The 24236-nt window shown below is 41.4% G+C and overlaps 1 protein-coding gene across 1 annotated transcript in view; it reads right to left on the reverse strand.

The window, feature by feature from the left end:
* Positions 1-14416, reverse strand: part of pde4a (phosphodiesterase 4A, cAMP-specific) — a 170896-nt gene extending 156480 nt beyond the window's left edge. The window contains exon 1 of the mRNA XM_055664262.1: positions 14149-14416. Coding sequence (XP_055520237.1) covers positions 14149-14190 — 42 coding nt within the window. The 5' untranslated portion in view covers positions 14191-14416. The remainder of the gene's footprint in view (positions 1-14148) is intronic.
* Between the last annotated feature and the right edge of the window lie 9820 nt (positions 14417-24236).

Raw genomic sequence — 24236 nt, forward strand, 5'->3', positions numbered from 1 at the left:
ATCTTTGACCAGTTTACAGTGAATTTCCTGGTGCTATTCTGACAATGCGGGCGGCAGCGGTAGAGTTGCTGCCTTACAGTGCTTACAGCGTCGGAGATCTGGGTTCGATCCCGACTACGGGTGATGTCTATACGGAGTTTGTACATTCTCCCCGTTGACCGCGTGGGTTTTCTTCAATAGCTTTGGTTTCCTCCCACACTCCAAGGACGTACAGGTTTGTAGGTTAAGTGTAAAAGTATCCTTACAGTGTGTAGGATATTGTTGATGTATGGGGATCGCTGGTCAGTACGGACTCGGTGGGCTGAAGGGCCTGTTTCTGCACTATATCTCTAAACTAAACTAAACATAAGCTATTCACCATTACCAGTATGGCGTTAGACAAAACACAGCCGTGGGAAAGCCAGCCGCTTCAGATTCCCAAATGATAAGATTGTGTAACAGACTTGGTGAACTGTCATTTGAGTGGCTGAAGCCTCACTGTCATGGGACTCGGACAAATTCTAGTATGCAACCTACAGTGTGATAATTTAGCAGCATGCAGAGTAGACCTCTCATTAATGCAACACAAAATAAATAAAATGAATCACCAGCAAAAATAATGAACAATTGGAGAATGTGTTGAAATGATGAGGGATGGTGCACTACAAACATTGTGAGATAATGGGAAAGCCTTGGATTGTGTGTGTAGGAGTGCAGTACAGAACAGATCAACATCTTCAATATAAATTCCAGTTTTCAATTTCATGCTGAGATGTGCAAGCATGTTTAATATAGTTATTTCTATTTCCACTCACTGAACTGATACTTCTAATAAGTTATCTGTGATGTGTTCACTATTCAACTAATTCCTTGATAAACAAAACACGGTACTGCCATTAATGGACCTAAAGTCTGTGCTTCCTCAATGACTCTACACAGATCTAACAACATATCCAACCTTGCTTCCGAGTCTGGCCATCGTTTTGCTCAACACCTTCGCTCAGTTCACTTCGACCTACGCAATCTCCCGTTTTTCTTTACATTTTAACACCGCCTCCCGTTCCCACACTGACGTTTCTGTCCTGGGCCCCCTCCATTGTCAGAGTGAAACCAAATGTAAAATTAGAGGAACAACATCTCATATTTTGCCTGGGCAGCTTACAACCCAGCAGTATGAATATTGATTTCTCTAACTTCCCAAATTTCCCTCTCTCCGACCCTCTCCTGCCTTAATCGGCATGTTACTTTTAACAGATAATATTTTATTATTAATGTTTGATGTCATTCCTAACTGTCACTGTATGTCGTGTTGTTACTTGCGAGCGGAGCACCAAGGCAAATTCCTTGTATGTGAATACTTGACCAATAAACTTATTCATTCATTCATTCATTCATTCATTCATTCACTGTTGTCCTGTTGAGTTTCTCTGTATGTATACTCGATATCACCTATCCCACAGCCAACAATGGCCTTTGTGTGCCACATCTTTCCTTGATTATCATTGCTTTTTGCATATCATGCATTAATTTCTCCTAAATACCTTCTATATCTCTGGTTCCCCTCTCCCCTGATTATGAGTCTGAAGAAGTGTCTTGACCCAAAATGTCACATATTCCTTTTCTCCAGAGATGCTGCTTGACCCGCTGAGTTACTCTAGCATTTTGTGGCTTGCTTCTTTCATTTGGTTATGCGACCTGTCCACCCAAATCTGAGGGTTATTCTGTTACGACTCAGTTAGCGCATGCCCACTGCACATATTCTGCACAGTCCTTCCGCCTACCAGATCCCATATATTTACAATGTTCTGTATTAACTTCAAGGTATTTGTTTAAAAGCCACAGGCAAATTTTCCCTGTTCCCCCACTGAAACCATATTAACATCATAGATAACTTAATATAATTTTTTAAACATTATAAAAAGCCCACCAGAACCCCTGGGAAACCCTTTAATAAAACTCACTCAGCTCCCAATTGCCACACATTGACTAAAACTGCCAATGTCTACATCAGCCCAATGCATTGCAGTGAACAGTGTAGTGAACTGCAGATGCTGGTTTAAACTGAAGATGCTGGAATACACAAAATGCTGGAGTAACTCAGCCGGTCAGGCAGCATCTCTGGAGAGAAGGAATGGGTGATGTTTACGGTCAAGACCCAGGGTCAATCATTGCATTGAACCAAATAAACAAAGAATGCTGAAGTCTTTATGAAACAAGCATATCCATCATCTTATCTCAATGTCCAATATAGACCTTGTAAAGAAATGTACTAAATATATAATAGTTTATAACAGTAGTACAAATATTTATGGCCATATGGCTCCAGAGGTCTGTTCCACCCTTCTTGGCCTCAATTCCATTTTCTTGACCACTCCCAATAATCCTTGATTCTCCTTCAATCCAAAAATCCATCTCAGCCTTGAATAAATTTAGCGACTCTGTCTCCACAAGTGTATGGGGCAGAAAATTATTATTCTAAAACTACACCTCCAAGTCTGGATTACCCTGCAAGATGAAAGATCAATTCATCCTTTACCCCATCAAGCCAGATCAGAACATTATTAAATCCTTAAGGATAGGTTATTGCTCTGAAACTACAAATCGTTGTTTCTATTTAACTTCTCTTCCCAAAATCATTTTTGTTCATAGTTTGTTCACCTTCCCACAGTGGTACTTGAGTATTTAAATCCATGGATATATTCTTGAATAAGTCGATATATTCTTGACATCCACTTTAAAACTGGGACCAGACTTTTGTAAAGAACATACAGACATGTGATTTAGCCGCCTAGCAACCAAGGGTAGTGAATTCCAAAGATTCACCACCTTTCGTGTGAAAACATTTCTCCTCATCTCAATTGTAAACTTTGTACTCTGTATCCTGAGACTAACTCCTAGCTCTTGCCTCCTCAAACTCTGACATTATATCTTCTAGCAAGAACCAGCAATGTCAGAGAGGGAGGGGGGGAGATAACTAGAGAGCAAATAAAATCATCAAAAATGCATCCATGTAGCAGGAAAGGATGACAGTAACTAGCATCAGCCTCTCATCATGATTTACAGATCTCAATCTCACCTTCCCAGTCTCGGCAGTGGCTCCCGCCTTCTCCACAAAAGCTGCTCTTGATTTTCCTCAACAAACATCAGAGCCTTTCCTGTAAACATTTTCTACCAGAGAATATATTTTGGAAAAGCTGTGCTTCACTTCCGCGTCCTACAATTTTAACCGAGGTTCCTTGGTATGTAATGATTTCACCGGGTATCTCCACTCCTACATTGCCAACAATAGAGATAAAAAGTCCTCAGCCATGGCTGAATACTGTGGGGTTTGGGACAGTGAATCTAATAGAAATACTGGGTAATTTCTTAGCTCCACTGCGTGAAATGATTATATTTATTTTTATCCACTGTTTCATCAGCCATTCAGTCAGGAGAGTCTCCAGGGGGATGAATCATCCTGCCTTATTTAATATTAAGATTAAGATGGTGCTGTTTTTAACATTCTCCATTCATAATCTCCGTACAAGTATGGAATTAATGTCTTTCTGTTTCCACGGATGCTTGAAATCCAAAGCCAATGCCCTATCAATTGAAAATCATTGCTTCATGTTTAAAATATTTTAACCAACATGTTCATCAAAATCTAAATCTATAGAGAAAACAAAAGATGGTAAGGACCACCCAGACTGCTATTGATATGTTTATTTTCCCCATCCATCATCCAGCCCTCCCACTGAATTCTCTCCTCCCAACTGATCATCCCTTCCCCTCACATCTTCTTTGCTGTCGTGTGCTGGGGTAGCAGGGCGAAGGCTGTGGATGCCAACAGGATTAACAAGCTCACCAGGAAGTCTGGCTTCGTCCTGGAGGGAAGGATGCTCCTCAAACTGCGGAGCATCTTGGACAATACAGCTCACCCCCTCCGTGACACACTGGTCAACCTGAGGAGCCCCTTCAGCAAGAGACTGGTTTCACCAAGATCCTTACCCAATCTGTGTCTCCTGTGTCTCCTAAACATAAACTGCACAAACATTTGGTAAAGTTACCACGTTTACTTATTTTGCTGAATTTCAATCTACCGTCCCCACTATCTTCTCCTCAAATCCACTACAATAGACATCTCAGAGGAGCAAACACTGCTATTAGTACCACAAGCAGCATGATGATAAAACAATTGATATTTTCCATCAATTAACAAACTTTATGTAGAGACAACTTAAAGTTATGTTCCTTAATTAATGGCCTTTCTGCTGAAGGGAAGGGCTACTTTCTGTTCACTGAGTAGACCTTTTATAATGTCCCTATTTAAAACAATCTTAAAGTTATGGAAGGTAGACAAAAAATGCTGAAGAAACTCAGCGGGTGAGGCAGCATCTATGGAGAGAAGGAATTGGCGACGTCTCGGGTCGGGTCTAAATTTTGTTGGTTTTCCTTTGATTTTTCCAGCATCTGCAGTTCTTTCTTAAAGTTATGGAGATGAGATCACTATCCCCCAAAATGTTCTTCCACTGTAACACCTGGCACCTGGACAGGCTCATTTCCCAACACAAGGTCCAGTATGTTCCTTTCTCAGGTTGGACTATCACATACTGTTTCAAGCACCCCTCATGGGTACACCTCATAAATTCTATGACGTCTAAGCCTTTGAAACTGAGCAAGTCCCAGTCAATATTAGGGAAGTCAAAGTCACCCACTAAGACAATGTAGTTACTTAGGTATCTTTCAATAATATGTCTACATATCTGTTCCTCTACCGCTTGCTATGCTTTGCCCCAGAAACGATCCCAATGGTCTAAAAATCTTAATCCCTGCCCCCTGTACCAACTCCTGAGCCACACACTCATCTGCCTTAATTTAATAACTCACTTCAACTTTTTGTAAGGAATTTTAGCTTTGAGATACAGTGTTGAAACAGGCCCATCGACCCACCAAGACCATGCCAACCATTGATTGCCTGTTCACACTAGTACTATGTTATCCCACTTTCACTCGTGCTCCCTACACACAAGGGGCAATTAACACAATTTATAAAGGCCAATTAACTTACAAACCTGCACGTTTTGGGGGTGTGGGAGGAAACCAGAGCACCTGGAGGAAACCAACACGGTCACAGGGAGAACGTATAAACTCCCAAGTTGTGGTAACTCTACCTCCCAATACATTTATTTTACTGTAGGAAGAAGAAGGAAATCCCAGCTAAATACATGCCAGACACTGGCATAGACTGAAGGAGAAGAGGAAATGCCTCATCAACCAACACACCTTAGTTTAGTTTAGTTTAGTTTAGAAATACATTGCAGAAACAGGCCCTTCGGCCTACGGACACCACACACTACCACTATCCTACACACACTAGGGACAATTTACAATTATAGCAAGCCAATTAACCTACAAACCTGTACCTCCTTTGAGCGTGTGTGGAAACCGGTGATCCCAGAGAAAACCTATGCAGGTCACGGGGAAAATGTACAAACTCCGTACAGCCGGAGCCCCTAGTCAGGATCGAACCTGGGTCTCTGGTGTTGTAAACAGCAACTCTACCACTGCGCCACCTCTGATGGAGAACGAGACATCTCAGCCTCAATCACCTTGTTGGGGCAGTGTTCTCATAATTTCCTTTCGTGTTTATAAGTTAAGGAGACTATTGAAACATTGGATTTATTGCCATGAGGTCTTGGTACATAAATACATCACAAAATAATTGAGCTGTATAGTTGGCATTTGACCTGACACTGTGTGGAACTAAAAAGAAGGGATACACATCTTGCTAAACAGGAGTTTGAAGGGAAATACAAAGTGCTGGAATAAATCAGCGGGTCAGGCTGAATCTGTGGAGGGAATGGACAGGCGTAGTTTCTGGTCGTGACCCTTCTTCAGACAGCCAGAAGAAGGGTCCCGACCTGAAACGTCAACTGTCCATTCCCTCCAAAGATGCTGCCGGACCCGTTGAGTTATTTCAGCACTTTGTGTTTTGCTCGAGATCCCAGCTTCCGCAGTTCCCTGTGCAGTTCCTCCAAATGTGAAGGAGGCAGACCTGAAGGCTGCCAGCTTCCATTCCCCTCCCTGTGTTGTTAGCTCAAATCTAGGGAAGAGATAAACAAGCTTAATTTCTGCTTTGGATCTTCAAGCAATAATTTCCGCGGGTACCAGGTGAGGAGAAAGCTCTGCCTCTGGTAACAAGCTTCCTTGTGAGGGACTTGGTAAACTTGCCAAAGGGAAGCTCAGGGCTTTGCACAGTGTGAGAGAACATCGTTCCACAACAGCAGAGGAGAAACGTGGAGGAAATATTAAAAAGATGTTCATGGTCATTGCATTGTGGCCCATGTTGCTATAGCAACAGGCTAGGCATGTCCTAAATGGTTCTGCCAGACATGAAACACACTGGTGGGAAGGGACACAGCATTTCATTTATGACCCTTTCACTCTGTAGGCGTCCAGTACCCAGATCTTTTTGTTACCAATATTATTATTTTGTTATAAGGATGGAGAATGAAATAAGTTTAGAACAAACTCAGCATTGCCTTCATCTCTCTTGCAAAGAACTAATTCCTCTCCTTAATCCAGTCTTGATTTCTGCTGGGAGTAGGAATGTGTGAAATAATTTATATTTGATGCTTTTGTTGGGGTTGGGTAAATAGATGCATATTATACATATAAAAATGCATTATATTTAAACAAAAGCAAAATACCACAGATGACGGAATTCTGGAATAAAATGAGTAAATATTGCAATTTAGTTTCGTTCAGAGATATAGCATGGAAACAGGCCCTTCGTCCCACTGAGTCAACAGCAAGCTTTGATCACCCATTCACACTAGTTCTATGTTATCCTACTTTCTCATCCACTCCCTTCACATTAGGAGCAATTTTGGTTTTACAGGGACTAATTGAATTACATACCCACACGTCTTTGGGATGCAGCTACAATATTTATGTGGATGGTACTGTACACTGACAATGACAATTAAAATTGAATCTGAATCTGAATCTGACTTGGATAGACAAGGAGTAGAGGGATATGGGCCTAATGTGGGGACATGGGATTAGTGTAGATAGGCATCACAGTTGGCATGGATGTGACGAGGTAAAGGGCTTATTACAGCTTTTTGGTACTATGACAGTACTACCAATAATGTTTCAGTGGTGTGTTTAGAGTCGCAACCAGGTGCCTTCTCAGGCCACTGAACAAGCTATTCTCTCTCCCCTCAGTGCTAGAGTAATCACAAATAGATCGTTATTGGCAATGCGTACCAGCCTTTACAGAGAAACAGCGCTCCCAATAAAATGAAGGTCAACGTTTGAACAATTTGGTAAAGTGAGTAGACCATACCAATGATGAATGAGTTAGAGATGGCTCTGATTCTTTTCCAGCTGCTTATTCACATTGCTTCAGCCAGCAGAATTCCAGCCAACTAATCCACTTCATTTTGTTCCATTTCAAATGCATGACTACAAAGATGTGTCCTTGCTCAAAGGCACTGAAAGGGACAATGTTGGACACTTGCCACTGCACTTAAGTTATATTAAATAAAACTACTGGGCGTTGAAACTCAGATGGTATGCAAGCCTTTCGTTTGAGGAGACAAAGGGATAAATCGACCATCGGGTGGAACATTTTAACATGGACTAGAGAGCCAGAGGAAGGCTGATCTCTGGGCTACATGACAGAATAAACTCCCAGTATCCAGAGAGTGGTGTCACAATAAACTGCCTGCTCTGCTCCATAACAGTGGTGGGTTTGCACTGTGGCAAGAACTACCACAAATTGGTGATATGTCGTGAATCACCTGCCTCTGCCAGAGCACTAGGGCCTCCCCCTCCACTCCCCTTCTCCTCCTAGTGCTTAGGGTTTGTCCCTGAAGCCAAGAAAGAGCAAGAAAATGGCAGCAGACTCTGAAAGCAAGATGTATGTGTAACCATTTAGAGTATTCAGACAGACATGTTTGATGCTGAAGACTTGGGAAAAGTGCAGCACAGGTCAATCTGCTGTGTGATGGTGATGACCAGTACAGTTCCCTCTCACCTGACTGGATGGCAGAGTAACCCAAGTCAGGACACCGATGAGCAACAGGTCTAGTGAATGCCCAGCGGGTATGTTGAACAGAATCTTGTGATAGGTTATCTCCTCTGCTTCTCCCCACTCTCCGATGAAGACCAAATGATTTATTAGTACTACTTTTTCACATTTTCAGTTCTGATTAAAGTTCCTTATTTGAAGCATTAACTCCTGTTTCTCTCTTCATTTTTCTGGTCTGATCTGCAAAGCACTTCCAGAACATTATGCTTAACAGGAGTGATGCATCACCCTGCACAAAGCACCCCAAACACAGAACCAAACATCCGTGTGGATGGTCAGAGAATTTCAGTAGATGATAAGTTCATGTACCTTGGCAGCACTCCCTTAGGATCAGTCAACATCGATGATGAACATCAACATCAGTCTGAAGAAGGATTTTGGCCCAAAACTTTGCCTATTTCCTTTGCTCCATAGATGCTGCCTCACCCGCTGAGTTTCTCCAGCACTTTTGTCTACCTTCCATTTTCCAGCATCTGCAGTTCCTTCTTGAACAGCTATGAAGTGCACAACAGGATAGCAAATGCCAGCTCTGCTATTGGAAGACTGTGAGGTAAACTTAATTGAACATTAAGTTCCAAATGCTGCAACATGTAGAGTTGGAAGAGGAAGAACTATTTCTGCAGCTTACATGGGGCCCCGTTGAACAAAGCAGATGCTCACATACAGACAGAGTAGAAATAGAATGAAGAATTAAAATGACGGGCAACTAGGTTAACTGCCATTCAAGTGTGCCGCAAGCTGTTAAATGCCAATCGCATTGCTGTTGGTCTAAATAGATATCCTTTGTTGAAGTGTATTAACAAACAAGAGTGAACAATGATCCAGTAGTTTCATGGTCACCATTTCTGATGACAGCTCTTCATTCCAAATCTATTTAATTAACTGAATTCCAATTCCCTGACTGCCATGGTGGGATTCAAACATATGTCACAGGATTACTGGAACACTATGTTACTGGGTCCTTTGGGAGAGAGATGGGAAATATGTGCAACATATTTTGTTGGGATAGAGTGGCCACTCATGTACTGTTCTTGGATTTTAATAGGGTAGCCTTATTTGTCATCAATCCTTCACATCAAATTCTTCACCTCCTCCGTACCCAGTTGCGGGACACTTTAATTCTCTTTCCCATTCCTACACAGACCTTTCTGTCCTCGGTCTCCTCCATTGTCAGAGTGAGGGTAAATACAAATTAGAGGAACACCATCTCATATTTCGCTTGGGCAGCTTACAGCCCAGTGGTATGAATATTGATTTCTCTAACTTCAGGTAGCCCCGGCATTCCCTCTCTCTCTATCCCTCCACCACCCAAGTCGCAATAGCTTCTCGTTTTCAACATCACAAACAGCTAACAATGGCCTGTTTCCTTTATTATAGTAACTTTATTGCATATCTTCCATTCATTGTTCTTTATCTCTCCACATCATCGTCTATATCTCTCGTTTCCCTTATCCCTAACCAGTCTGAAGAAGGGCCTCGACTCGAAACATCAGCCCTTTAAATCAGAGGCTATGACCTCTGGTCCTAGACTCCCCCACCAGCGGAAACACCTTTTCCACATCCACTCCATCTATGCTTTTCATTATTCTGTAAGTTTCAATGAGGTCCCCCTAAACTCCATGAGTACAGGCCCAGTGCGGTCAAACGCTCATCATATGCTAACCCACTCATTCCTGGAATCATTCTTTTAAACCTCCTCAGCTCCCTCTCCAGAGCCAGCACATCCTACCTCAGATTTGGGGCCCAAATTTGCTCACTATTCTATATTCTAAATGCAGCAAAGACCAGCGTCTTATAGAGCCTCAGCATTACATCTCTGTTTTTGTGTTCCAGTCCTCTTGATATAAATGCTAGCATTGAATTTGCCTTGTCAATGAGGAGCAAGAATGCTGAGCACCCCTTTCAAAAGGCAAATTGAAACTGCCTTTGCAGTAAATGGAAAATAAAAACAGGAGCTCTTGAAATTATAGGCATAGAACCGACCATATCTAATAGTGCCAGCCTCCCTCGTAAAAGCAAAAATAATGTGACTTTCACTGATTCAGACAGGCTAAACATTATTAATATTAACAGCTATGTCATTTTTTTCAAACATGCAATCTGTAAATGTATTCATTCTAATTTAGATTAATGGTTGAGTATCTTTTGCACATTTGATAAAAGTCTTCCAAATCAAAACCCTGCATTTCAACGCTCCTGTCAGCAGAGGGCGGACTTGCTCTATAGTTTTAACTGTTCACAGCTTGTACCTGAATTCCACCAAGTATTTGTGCCTAGGATAGACACAAAATGCTGGAGTTAAGGGCCTGTCCCACTTGGCCGTCATTTGCGCGCCATTTACGCGGGCTGGTAGCGTGTGGGTAGCGTGTGGCTAGCGCAGGACGGGCGCATGGAGTGGCGTAGAGGAGTGTGGGGTTGCGCGCGGTATCGCGCAGGGTGCCAGGATTTCGTCCTGTACGAAATCTTCACGTGCCACCGGCCTGTCGCGTAAATGACGGCTAAGTGGGACAGGGTGACATTTCAGGTCGAATGGGTGACGTTTCGGGTCTTGACCCTTCTTCAGACTGAAACATCATCCATTCCTTCTCTCCAGAGATGCTGCCGGTCCCGCTGAGTTACTCCTGCATTTTGTGTCTATCTTCAATTTAAACCAGTTCCTTCCAACAGATTAATTTTATCTGCAGCTTGCTACTTTTCATTCACCTCTTTTTTTGAATAGAGGTATTACATCTGCAATTTTTCCAATTGCTAGAGCCACTCAAGAAACTGGAACATTTTAGAAAATCACCATAAATATCATAAACTGGGTAAATATCTGGGTATTCAAATGACGTAACGCACTCCAGACGGCTGTGCGGACGCATGATGACACCTGCGATTGTTGCACGTATGTCACTACCGGCCTATCGCGTAAATGATGGCCAAGTGGGACAGGCCCTACCTCCACGGGTCAGGCAGCATCTCTGGAGAAAAAGAGTGGGTGACGTTTCGGGTCGAGACCCTTCTTCAGACATATGCCCGATGCTCAACACTTTCCGATTAAATATTGGCATTTAGTTGCCGGACATAATACGACAAGTCTGTCTGCCAGAAAGTTATGCATTACGTGAATTACACCGGATGTTGTCAAAAAGCTCAAACAGAAATTAGATTTTAAAGTAGGAAGGTTTGGGGAAAGCATAAAATAAGTGTGACAGTAATGGTGAAGCAGAGAAGCGAGGGAGGCAGAGAAGCTGATGAATGTAATATTGACAGGTGAGGGCTGGAGAGATGGGGCATAACGGGATCAAGGAGATAGTCATAACACAAGACAAATCTTCCACCAGGACAAGCCTGGATCCACCTGCAGATAAATCCATAATTGGATTATTCCCAGCATTGTCTTCCACTAGGGACAGCACCGTAACACGGAATTCTTCATGGAGGCAAAGTGCCATTAACAACCCGATTGTCGTTATGTATTTTCTTTCTGCTGACTGGTTAGCACACAACAAAAGTTTTTCACTGTACCTCGGTACACGTGACAATGAACTAAACTCAAACTGGGATTGGGAAACCTGCCTGCTGAGTCTGGAGAAATTATAAGGACCCTCTTAAAATGAAAGTTAGTATTTGACAGCCAGGAGATAAATAGAACTGGATAAATAGGTTAATTTAAGCGTCAAATTAACTGTTTTAATTTACTTTAAGGGTGCATCTGCATGCATTTTGATTCTTTATTTACTTTTTATATTTTTATGATTTTAATGCTTCAATCATTATATATATATATTTTTTTTTTTTAACAGGATCCAAGTGATTTTGAATGTTGCGAATGTCAAAAAATGTCCAAAAGTCAGAATAGTTGATTTGGTCCTCATGCTGACCAATGTATCAGTGTATCAATGTACAATCATCAATGTATTGATGAATCATGTATTGGGAATCATAGTGGAAGATTCAGTGGGCCCATGGGCAAGTGCCCACCAATCTCAGGACAGCAGGCAATAACCACAAAGAAGTAGCAGGAGGAGTAAATCTGCTCCACCATTCAGGGAGATCATGGTGGATGTATGACCAGAAGAATGGTTTTCATCATGTCACCATAGACTGGTCTTGTTGAGATAAGCTGATGGGCTGACGGGATCTGGTGTGGGATAGCAGTTTTGGAATTCTGAAATTTACAAAGGAGAGTATTAAATTAATCTGATTTGTACTAATTTTTACTTTATATTAAATTAGTATTAATTTGACATCTCTAACCCTAAGTTTCAACCCTGGTTTTCAAATTCATCCGTGCTCTCACTTTTTACTATCTCAGTAATATGTAACACTACACAATATATCTACGTGCTTTAAAGTCTGACATCAAGCCTTCACAAATGTGTTGCTCCACCACCAGCAGCCGTGTCTTCATTTACTGTCTAAAGCTCAGGAATTCTCTCTCTCTATCCTCCTCCTTTGAGACATTCCATTGAACTAATTTCACTTTTGGTCACTCACTATTTAGTTTGGCATCAACATGTCGGGGGGCAATGCTTCAGTGAAGCACCTTAGAAGAGGTTGTTGGTCTTGTCGATGAGGCATGCAAGGTTCATTCTTTTGGATGCTTCAGCAAACGATTCATCAATGTCTTGGAGTTCAGTTTCCAATTGTGCGTAAACACAAGCACTATATGGACTTTATTCATTCTGATGACTTTGGAGTGAACAGATTTCCATTAGTTCCGAAGATTAGCTCAACTCCCAACAGAAATGTGCTCAATGTGAGGTGTAACTCCGTAGCAAGAAAGATTAAAAAGTTGTGTGACAATGAGTAACTTTGTTTGATAGTGATCTTCACTGAGTTTGGTTTGGTTAAAGACCAAGAGCAAAAAACGAGCTGTCTGTGGAACTCCACTGGTCAAGCACCATCTGTAGAGGGAAACTGCCAATCAACATATTGGTTTGGGACTCTTCATCTGGACCGGGAATTCCCCTCCACAGATGCTGTTCAATCTGCTGAGTTCTTTCAGCAGCTCATTCTTTGCACCTGATTCCAGCATCTGCAATATCTTGTGTCTCTTTCATAGACCTGTCGGTTTCGTGGCTTGTATACCATGGTGAAGTAAACATAAGATGGAGAAACATTTCCATGAGAGCCAAATTTAAGAAAATATTATCTTTCCCTCCAGACTGATGGAGTATAAGGTTTTGATGGAATTGAAGAAGCCCATGCATATTCACCTTTATTGGAGTTGTCTTGTGGTGAAGATCATATTCATTATGGCTCTAGATAGCCAGAATCCATGCTTTGATTCAGATGACTGCTATTTGATCACGAGGAAGAGGAAAAGGGGACCCAGGTGATGAATGTCTCTGTGCTAGACAGCACAGAAATCAGTTACCATAGTCAGACTTTGCTCCTTTCTTGAAGAACATCACAATTTTTGCATATTTGAGTTCCACCAGTAGATCCAATGCCTTCCAGATTCCACCAGTAGATCCAATGCCTTGACGAGATTGTGGTTTTGCGAAAAAAAAGTGTCCGCAGCAGAAGAGCTGAGGAATGGGTAGAACTTTAGTAACGAAGTGAAGGTCGGGTTTAAAGTTGAGCTGAGGATCAAAGATTCTGCACAGCAGTACCAAGCCCACATTGACGTGAATGTCCCTGGACCATAGTTGGAAAACTCAGCCCAAATTCTTGTCATTTATTCCATATGCGTTCAACTGGTGACAGCAGGATGGCCTTAACTCTGCCTTCATTCAAGACATCTATTATGCATGAAATTAATTTAGGTTAAATGCTAGAGTGAATAGCCTCCCACCCTACGTTCTTACCCCTGGGAGAGAGAGAGTGGCCTCCCTGCCAGCCTCAACAAAGGGGCAGCCCAGGGGACTGATGCATGTCCACCATCCATCCCACCAGTGAAAGTGCAGAGAGGCACCTGAGGGAAAGAACCCGTCTCCCCACTCTTGCTGGATGAAGACAACTCTCTCTGGTGATAAAGGAGAAAGTTTGAATGGAGAAAAAACTGCTATTAAATATTTAACCATTACATGTGAAGTGTACAAGCTGAGGTCAGAATCCAGTTTATGGAATATAATTCATTGGTTAGCATTTGAGATACTTACATCTTCTGCATTCACTGCCAGGACACTGGTGCTCTTCTTCATCGCGTGGCAAGCTTGGCCAAGTCCTTGGACAGGAGCAGAGTCGGTACCGTGCAAGATGTAGCCAGTTCAGTGAATAATTTAATGAGCTGCACGATGTGCTTGTCCGTTTCTCAGCTACATCAAGATGCTGTTCCTTGGCACCCACTTCTGCCCATCAATTTCAGCCTCTGCCTGTTATGCCCGGCATTTAAACAGTTTCTGCCCACCTCCTGCAAATTAAAGCAAATGGTAAAAATTAATGTTGGTGAGATGCAGAATAATTATTTTGCAATGCCCCTGAAGGAGATATCCTCGATTTGTGAGATGCCATGTGGTGGGAAGTCTATTCTTTACATCTATTCCCTTCAACAACCACTCATGTCTAACTAACATTTCCCACTGTACTATCATCACCTCCCAATGGAATGATTTAATCCCACACCAATCTTTATTTACATGCTCCCAGTTGTTCAATGTACACCATTTAGTCACGACTCATTGTCTCCAGCAATATCCTTTGTGACTATGACTATGGTGTTTTATGCTCCTTTCATCTCTCGACAGTGGCAGATATGATGAATCATCACATTCTTATCTACTACAACAGAAAATGCTGTAAAAACTCAGCAGGTCAGACAGCATCTGAAAGTTAAACAAAGATGATATTTCGGGCTGAATCCCTTTTTCATTATCATTCAAGATCTTTGACTTGAAAAGTTAGCTGATTCTCTTTCCAAGATGATGGACAGGGAAAATGATTGCAGCATTTCCTGTTTTTAATTTCAGATTTCAGTTCCATTGTTTACACTCCATTCTCTACCTGATCTCTTTTGGTCCAGGTCATTGCTCCATCTAAGGACTGTCTTTCTTGCAATTCACACTACTCCTTTCAGCGTCTCTTCCAGCTTCCACTTGAAGACTTCCAGTCCCCCAAGACACATTTTCCCCTCTTTATGGATTGCCCCACGGTTCACAACATATCATGCAGCAGGAAGGAACTGCAGATGCTGGTTTACCCCGAAGATAGACACAAAATGCTGGAGTAACTCAGCGGGACAGGCAGCATCTCTGGAGAGAAGGAATGGGTGACGTTTTGGGTCGAGACTGAGAGTAAGGGGAGAGCGAGACAGAAAGATATGGAAGGGTAAGGTGTGAAAACACAGATCAAAAGGCACGATGTTCAAGGAAATGTAGAATGGTTCATTGTTAGCTGCGGGGAAAAATGACAACGAGGCACACAATCAGTAATATTTAATCAGGAGGACAGTCAGACTGGTCCAAGAACTAGGAAGGGGGAGGGACGGAGAGAGAGGGAAAGCAAGGGTTACTTGAAGTTGGAGGAATCAATATTCATACCGCTGGGTGTTGTATGCTCTACTCCATATAAGGGATAACACGTTAAAGCAGATTCAAGGAGAAAGGTGATAGGACGCCACATGGCCCATCAAGTCTGTGCCAGGTCCAATCTTGTCAATGGTATTTCCTTGCTCTTTTCCCAAATGTTTTCCACACTTTGAAGTGTCTACCTAATTCCTTTATGATTCATCCTGTTTCACCTTTATAGGCAGTGATTTACAGATCACGGCTACTCTCTGAGCAAAACTCTACATCCTCACATGCCCTTGGTCTTATCAACCTGATACTTGAACCATCTGCTGATAGGAACAACCTCCCTTTATTTAGTGGCTCCAAACAAGCTCATGATCTCATATGACTGAGCATCATGAGTATTGAAGAGAAAAAAATCTGCAGCTGCTGGAAATCTGAAATAACAACTGTATATGAAAAATACTCAACAGTCTTCTCTGAACCAATAAAAAAAATGGGTTAAGGAGGTTTTTGGAAGTCTTCCCAGAATTACCACAAAATGTTAAAATTCTGGCACTGAATGCAGTTTCTTAATTTTGATATAGAATTCCACCACTGCTTTGCAAAACTTTACCCAACTTAGCGGAAGAGAGGGGGAAGAAGACAAAGGAAGTCAAGTCTTTGTACACCTATACAATAGATATGCCATTTGATATTCCTTTTCCTCTGAGCCCAGTTTTGACATTGCTACCAGAGAAACATAGAAAATAGGTGCAGGAGGAGGCCATTTGGCCCTTCGAGCCTGCACCGCCATTCATTGTGATCATGGCTGATCGTCCCCAATCAATAACCCGTCTACTGGCTGATATCGGTGATCACGACACTGTCCAGTTACTCAGCCTGAGTTTCCGCAAGCCTGTTTGTTTGGCTCAGCGGATTTAAAATGAACCGATGAAGCACCAAACAGTTTTGAAATTGCCATTTAAGAAGTCTGGCAGAATTGTGAGCACAATGGCATGTTACAGTTCTAAAATTTGCAGTATTTGAAGCGTTTTCCTCACCTCTCCCCATCATCTGTTGAAATGCTCAATGCTCTGCACCTGCTCTTTCTGATTCTGAACAAGCCCCATAGGATCAGAATATATTTCCAGACAATAAACAGATCTTCTGCCAGGATAAGTACTGTAAGTAAACATTGGAATCACTTGGGAGTTTGCATTTGATTTTGAGCAGAATTCACACTGCTAACAGGGATATGCTGACAAAGCTAGGACTCGCTCAGGGGAGGTGATAGATGCTAATCATTATTTGATTTTATTATCTGTGTTGAGTATAAATCAATGCAAATATTCTGTGCAGGAGTGTGGTATCAATGTAGAATGGATTCTTTCAGAATAGCCACCATTAAACAGATCTCTCATTAACATTCGGGACATGAATGGGGGGGAGAGAAGAATTGTTGCTCTCTAATCCTGTCCGTCTTCATGGAATTGTACACTGCGCCAGAAATGTTCATTGATTCAAGAGAAGAAGCAAACGACAAACAATTTAGACACTGCCTCAAGTAATGCAACCATAGCAACTGGAAACAAATTATTGGGGGAGCAAAGAATCTCTTAAGAATTGCATGGAACAGAATTGGTCTTCTCTGTCTCTGACTGGATGGTTGGCTAGAGTTTGACAGTAAGCAAGAGAACTGTTAACATCACTGCAGGATAACATTCACCGCACCTGACCAATCCATCAGTTAAAGTTCTAAAGCAGATCACACATCCATTATCTGCAATACTGGATATAAATCCCTGAGTGTCTCATTGATATTGAAGCCTGTAAGGCATGCAAGCAAATCGGTTTACTTCCATTAAACTTAATTACAACAACATTGCTTTCTTCTAAAACTTGTCACAATATTTAGAAATGGTAAACAGTTAGTAAAACAATAAGAGCAATGTCTCGGAAAATAATTATTTCTGAGATGACAAAAAGCTGGTGGCTTTAGCACAAAAAAGTCCGAAGAAGATGCAGACATGTTCCAATGAAAGAAGTTGACTTTGGAAGTTTGCAAAGTAACGTGATCATCCATTGCATGTTGGACCCAAGGGAATAAGAGATGGCATAAATCTGTATGGCTGTACTTTGGTGTGGTGAGGCTACCGTTTGTCAGTGTGGGTCAGGCACAGTGCGTGAAAACTAGTACTGCTAAATGTCCAGCCCATACTTTATCTCACTTGGCCCTCTGCTGGGAGATCAAGAAGGGTGGAATTTCCAAACCCCCACGACCCTTATCCTCCACACTTAAGTAGTGTCAAATGTTTCACAACATTGGAATGAAATGACACAAGAACAGTGACCATAATGCTTTACTTACACAGAATATTCCATTGTAAACTCAAAGAATATAATAGATATGAAAAAACCTCCACTTTACCAACATTTTTACCATGCGTCTAAACATCGTTAGCATCTAAACTAACACCAAATTCCTGCCCTACAACATACTCCTGCATTTCTTTGTCTCAGAACTGAAAATATAGACTACTAAGAATCAAATAATTATTAAACATGTCAATAACATTCCATGAACACCAATGCAACTTGCTTCCATCCCCCACCCTGCACATTTGACCTCCATTTCTGGTCAATCTCAGTAAAGGAGGATGGTGTTGTTATCATAAGAACTTAAGAAGGAGAATCGAGAGATGGTCATTTGCCCGTGCATATCTGCTTTACCATTCAATAAGATCATCACTTGCCTAGACTAACACCTTTTTCCATGACTTTCCCAGTATCTAAATGTCTATCAGTATTTTATTTTACATGTACTCAGTGTCTGATCCTCTGCAGCCCTCTTGATCAGAGAATTCAAAAGATTCATTATCGTTGGGTCAAAGCAGTTTCTTCTGTCCTTTTCCCTGTCTGCCCTCAATGACTCATCCCTTATTTTAAGATTATGACTCCAGGTTGCAGGCACTGCAGCCAAAGGATGCATCATACCCGCATCCACCTGTACGAATGTTGTACATTTTAATGAGATCATTTTGTCTAAACTGAAGAGAGTAAAAAGAACTAATCTATTTAATTTCTCTTTGCACTATTCTCGACCGAAGCCTTCTCAAAGTAATCTCCCATAATTCAATCTCCTCAGTCCAACTGTAGCTTGCAATCACACCTCAGTTCATTGAGTTCTGCGCTCTGACTCATCCTCAAGTTTTCAATAATTTGGGTTACTGTGATTTACAGGTGGAACCGGATTCCACTAACATTGCCACTTCAGAGAATTGTTACATCAATAACCGCCCATGACTGTTCCCTTTGGATATGAACAATCTGTCAGGTCGAGTATGGGGCCTGCTTTACTACAGCCTGACCAGCAGGGAAGGAGATTTCTTCCAACATGGATTAAAGCTACAACACCTGCTCCATCCAGAAAGAAAGTGTCAAAACAGTTTGTTCATGACACAGGTATTAACCCAACATGTTCTGGATACACAGTACCTTACTTCTCTTGTTCCAATGTTTATTTCTTTGAATTTTTTTTTCCAATTTTGTTTTCTTTTATGGATTTTGCCAAGATTTAGAAACAAGGAACTACAGATGCTGGTTTGCAAAATAAAAAGACACAAAGTGCTGGAGTAACTCAGCGGGGTGACTCAGAGATGCTGCCTGACCCACTGAGTTACTCCAGCAGAAGTTCTTCTCCTCTCTCTCTCTCTCTCTCTCTATATATATATCTTACTTCTCCACTGCAAAATCTCCCCAAGGAATGCTTACTTTGAAGAAGGTCTCCTCCTCGCTCCAACAGCCCACTGAGTTATCCCTGCACTTTATCTCTCTTTTTTTTCGCCAAGGTTTAAGACTGGTACCGTCCCAAATGATCTGAGGGAGAGACGGCTTTAAGTGCTTTAAGGACCATTATTTTATCTATTAAGCCAGAGAGTGTAAGCGATGTGTGGGAGTTGCATCCGATCCTCCCTATACAAAGTAAAATCCCAACAGGAAATGCTGGACGACACTAAAAATCAAGATCCTCATTGACTTCTCCTTCACTTTTCAAGGGCACTGGGAAATTCAGCAAGATTGAGAATTCAACAGAGACCAGAAATGGAACCTGGCCCATTGAGCTACTGTAACTCCAAAGCTGTATGTCGTGGTGTCAAATAAGGCACCGTCGAGGGTTTCTCCTCAGTGAAAGGACTCTTTCTTACTTGATCCTTGTTATATTGACAGTCTAAAGTTCAGGTCAAGTAATCACTACCTTCGTCAGCTATTTCACCATAATAATAATTTTATTTATAGAGCACTTTAAAAACAAACATAGCTGTAACAAAGAGCTGTACATCACTAATCATTGACAAAAAAGTTAATACACACCAAAAATAACAATCAAAAGAAATAGTAGGAAAAGACATGTAAAATAAAGAAACACCATGGACCCCGGTGCCCATTTACTTCAGTGATTGGAGCTAGGTTGAAATAGCAAGCAGAGGTGCAATGTACAAACAAATCATATCTCTGTCCATTGTGTTTAAGAAGGAACTGCAGATGCTGGAAAATCGAAGATACACAAAAATGCTGGAGAAACTCAGCGGGTGCAGTGGCATCTATGGAGCGAAGGAAATAGGCAACGTTTCGGGCTGAAACCCGAAACGTTGCCTATTTCCTTCGCTCCATAGATTCTGCTGCACTCACTGAGCTTCTCTGTCCATTGCGTTGGCTAGTAACTATTTAATGACTAATGTAGATCAGTTTCTAAGCTTCTGACAGAAATTTCAACAGGAATTCATGGGATAATTCTATCACAATAAATGGATAGAATTAAAAATGTTTCCCCAGCCCCCCACCTAAAACAAAGCAAGGACCACTAAAACATAATCGTTAACACATACTTAAAATAACATAAACAGAAGAAAGGACAGACAGACTGCACATCACTGAAGTAAGCTGCATACAGTGACTTATAATGTTTTAAATTCTCTACTATGCACATATCTGAACTAAGAATGTATGGGCCAGCTATTCTATTCACTTGATTTGTGATTGAATCTGCCAATATAATTTTCTCTCACCCATTTACACTGTGCACAACTGGAGCCAGGCTACTAAGTCAAGCAGAAAGGAAGACTGAAACTGCTGTGTGGTGCAGAGATAAATGAAATTAATGTAACTGGGTGTAAAAGATTACGTCAACTGTGCACTATGGCCCGGAAATACATCATGATATGAATTATGTAATCGGATCCTGACATTTAGATCTCGGCTACTGGATTCCACATTCTGCAACATCTGGGAATTGCAATGACAAATGTAGGAAATACAACTGATTCTGCCCTGCCTCCATTGTGTTCCCCCATCTGCATCCTTCCCACGTTCTAAGCAGGCTAAAATCAATCCCTTTCCTGTCCAACCACACGACAGGAGAAGGGTCACTTGTGAGACATAATCAAGGACAATGGTTTAAACCATGCAAGAATGGAACAGATTGATTGTGAAGAGGGTGTTTAATGCCTCTCTATAAGTGTGATGGCTGTTGACTATACAATATAATATATGGAAGGCAAGTGGATCAATAATTAACCTGCCTGGTCCATGTATCTGAATTTGTTTGATTGAGGGTGACAAACATTTACTTTATTTTACTGCCCCTTAATTTTGCCTCTCCAGTGGCTTGCCTGGCAGGGTCCAAGGGCAGTGTTGCAACCAGCATGGGGATGAAGTTGGTTAGTGGGACTAGTTCTTTTTTATATTAATGGGGGCAATGTAAGCTACATCATCCTTGAAAATAAATTTAGCAACTGATTAAAATAGGATTACAATTAAACCTATAGCTGCACATCTGAAAGTAAATCTATTTTTAGATTTAATTCCTTTTCATGAACATAGATCTGGACCTGAGTGCTGACAATCACTGCAGACTATTGATTGTCTATACATTTAATGGCTATTTCAACAGCAGATGTTTTCCATTTGCTTGGGTGGAGTCATTAACTATTCTAAATGTAGATATTAAGTGATAGAGACTAATTAGTGTTGGCTGCCATCAGATACTGGAGCAAAGTTACAGGCTTGAAATAATTATCTATGGACAAGAGTTTTAATTATAGTCTGAGGCTGCAGTAAAAAAATGTGCCCTAAATGTAGCACCAAAACCTGCACATAACACATTGCTTATAACATCGCAGGATGCACACGGCCAAGTGCCAGTCTCTGTTTTGTTTTCTGTTCTTTAATACCCATTCAAATTTAAATATTGGAATCATTAATCAAATTTAGTTAAATAGTTTTTCTTTGCCTGAATGTCACAGTCAGCTCTTTTGAAATTGCTTTAAGTTACCACAGCATCAGTAGAAATGTTTTTTTAATTAAAAACTCAATAATAAACCCACAGGAAATATGAACTGCAGGTCCCTGACCTGCAAGAAGGGATATAGCACAACAATTTAATTTCTTTTTTCCTTCCCTCGTCTAGTTAAGACAATCGCATTCAATGACTAATAACTTTCAGGCCAGGATTGGAACCGTTCCAAATGTTTGGTACTTTTCTCACATGAAGAAAACCCCCCAAAAACACACAAAATCTGATACATGAGTAAATATGGTGTCTTGAGGATACCCTCATGCAAGCCCGTTATCTAGGCTATCCCAAATTACAGACGTCTGGCCCAAATATACACAGATAATGGGCTATTTGAGCATAAGGTCGCCACACCCAAGTCCGAACCTGCCCTCACCTATCACCAAGATTTGTACTTCCCATCAGATCCTATGAGACTTCTTTACCCAGAGAATGGGAGTAGTTGAGGAGAATAGAGTCATAGAGAGTCATACATAGAGTGATACAGATGGAAACAAGCCCTTTGGCCCAACTTGCCCACAACGGTCAACATGACCCAGCTACACTAGTCTCACCTGCCTGTGTTTGGAGAGTTGAAAATATTAGCTATCAGAGAGTTGAAAATACTAGATCTCAGGAGGACATTGTTCTCCAGGGAAGGAATGAAGCCACAAGAAACTGCAAATTCTAGAATCTGGAACAAAATAAAAAGTTTTATTTTGGAAGAAGGGTCCTCTTCCTTCCATAGATGCTGCCAGACCCACTAGATTACTCTAGCACTCTGTATTTTACTAAATTGGGAAGGTGGCTTGCCGACAGTTTGTGAGAGGAAGGATGAATCATGGCCAAAGGAAAACATTTAGACTCATAGCTCTGATGTAACCAGAGGCAGCAGATGATGAAATTAAAGGATTGGTTTTAAAGTGGAGTGGATTTGGACTTGGCAATAGGAGGCAATACTTGTGCAATCCATCAGGGTTACAGCAAGGAGCTTTTTGATGGCCACACCCAGGCATGTTCCAGCGACGACTGCAGCTCCTTGAGGAGCAGATCCTCTCTACGCCCTCTGGTGGAAAACATTTATTGAAATGGAACAAAATATTTCTCAATTCGGTTGGCAAAGAACATTGAGTAAATGGAAACATAAAGGCTACAGAAATAAACGTACTAAGGATTTTAAAAGAACAAAGCAACAGTTATGAAATTAATCCAAAGTAATGAAGCGTTTGGAATACTACTAACAATTTCATTTCTCAAGGGGATAATTCACATGGTTGCATTGAAGCCTTTAGTGACCAACTCCTGTAATAAATCAACACTCATTAAATCTGCATGAAATAGATATTAATGAATAAAGAGAGTTTATTTTAACAATATTTGGAAGAAATAATATGATTAACTGGAATTTTTGATGTACATGCATCTTCCCCGTGCTTAGCTTAACTTCACTGAAGTTTGAACTGAGCTAATCTTAAGGCTCACTGTAATTTTGGGAAACAAATTATCCATTGAGGTGCACAACAAAAGCCATACTAGAAACAATAAGAAAATAAAGAATTTTACGTTTTCAACAAGAAGTCAAGTGAAAGTTGTAAACTCAGTAAAAGCAAAGCAACCCCACCCATATTAACGAAGGTTAACTCTTCGCAGGGAATGTGGGATGAATGAGGCTCAGACTGAGGAGTTTGGCAAAAAAGACGTTTAGATGAGACTAAACAGTGAAAATGCGATTAATTTTTGAAAGTTGGGGTATCCTCTTGATTCTTACTGAAATCTGCTGAATTTAGGTGGATATATCATGATAAAGATTGCTTTTCAGTAACACCTTTCGGGACCTCAGATATCCCAAAGCCTTTCAAAAATATTGAAGTAGGTTAGTGGATACCTAGTTCTTAGCTGTGTTTATGTTCACCAGAACGTCTTGTTGCCATTACACCCACCAGAAACATTGTATTTAAGCATTTAAGTTTCAGGTATCTCTCGAACTACAGACTGCAATTATCGCCGTTTGTCAATGTTGGGAAGTGGCAGAGCCCAGCTAGCTGCAGATTAACCAGCACCAGCCAGACAAACATGTACAAGACACAAGATACATTTATTTGTCACATGTACCAGTTGATACAGTGAAATGTGTGGTCACTATACAGCCATACAAATAAAAAAAGAACACAACACATAGACTCCAACATAAAATATTCCCACACAGCAGAATCAAAGTTTCCCACTGTGACGGAAGGTACCAAAGTCAGTCCTCTTTCTCTGATGTTCTTGATGTGTGGTCGGGTCCTCCCGAGCCCTTCGTAGTCGCCGCTACGGGAGGCCCGCTGCTCAGACCCGCTCGCCGGAATGATGGAGTTCCGACGTCGGAACGGGAGGACAACCTCAGCGGCTTGGACCTCCGAATCGGCTGCTTCCTACCGGAGTCCAC

The sequence above is a fragment of the Leucoraja erinacea genome, chromosome 39, assembly GCF_028641065.1.
Source record: "Leucoraja erinacea ecotype New England chromosome 39, Leri_hhj_1, whole genome shotgun sequence".
In the NCBI taxonomy this organism is placed as follows: domain Eukaryota; kingdom Metazoa; phylum Chordata; class Chondrichthyes; order Rajiformes; family Rajidae; genus Leucoraja; species Leucoraja erinaceus.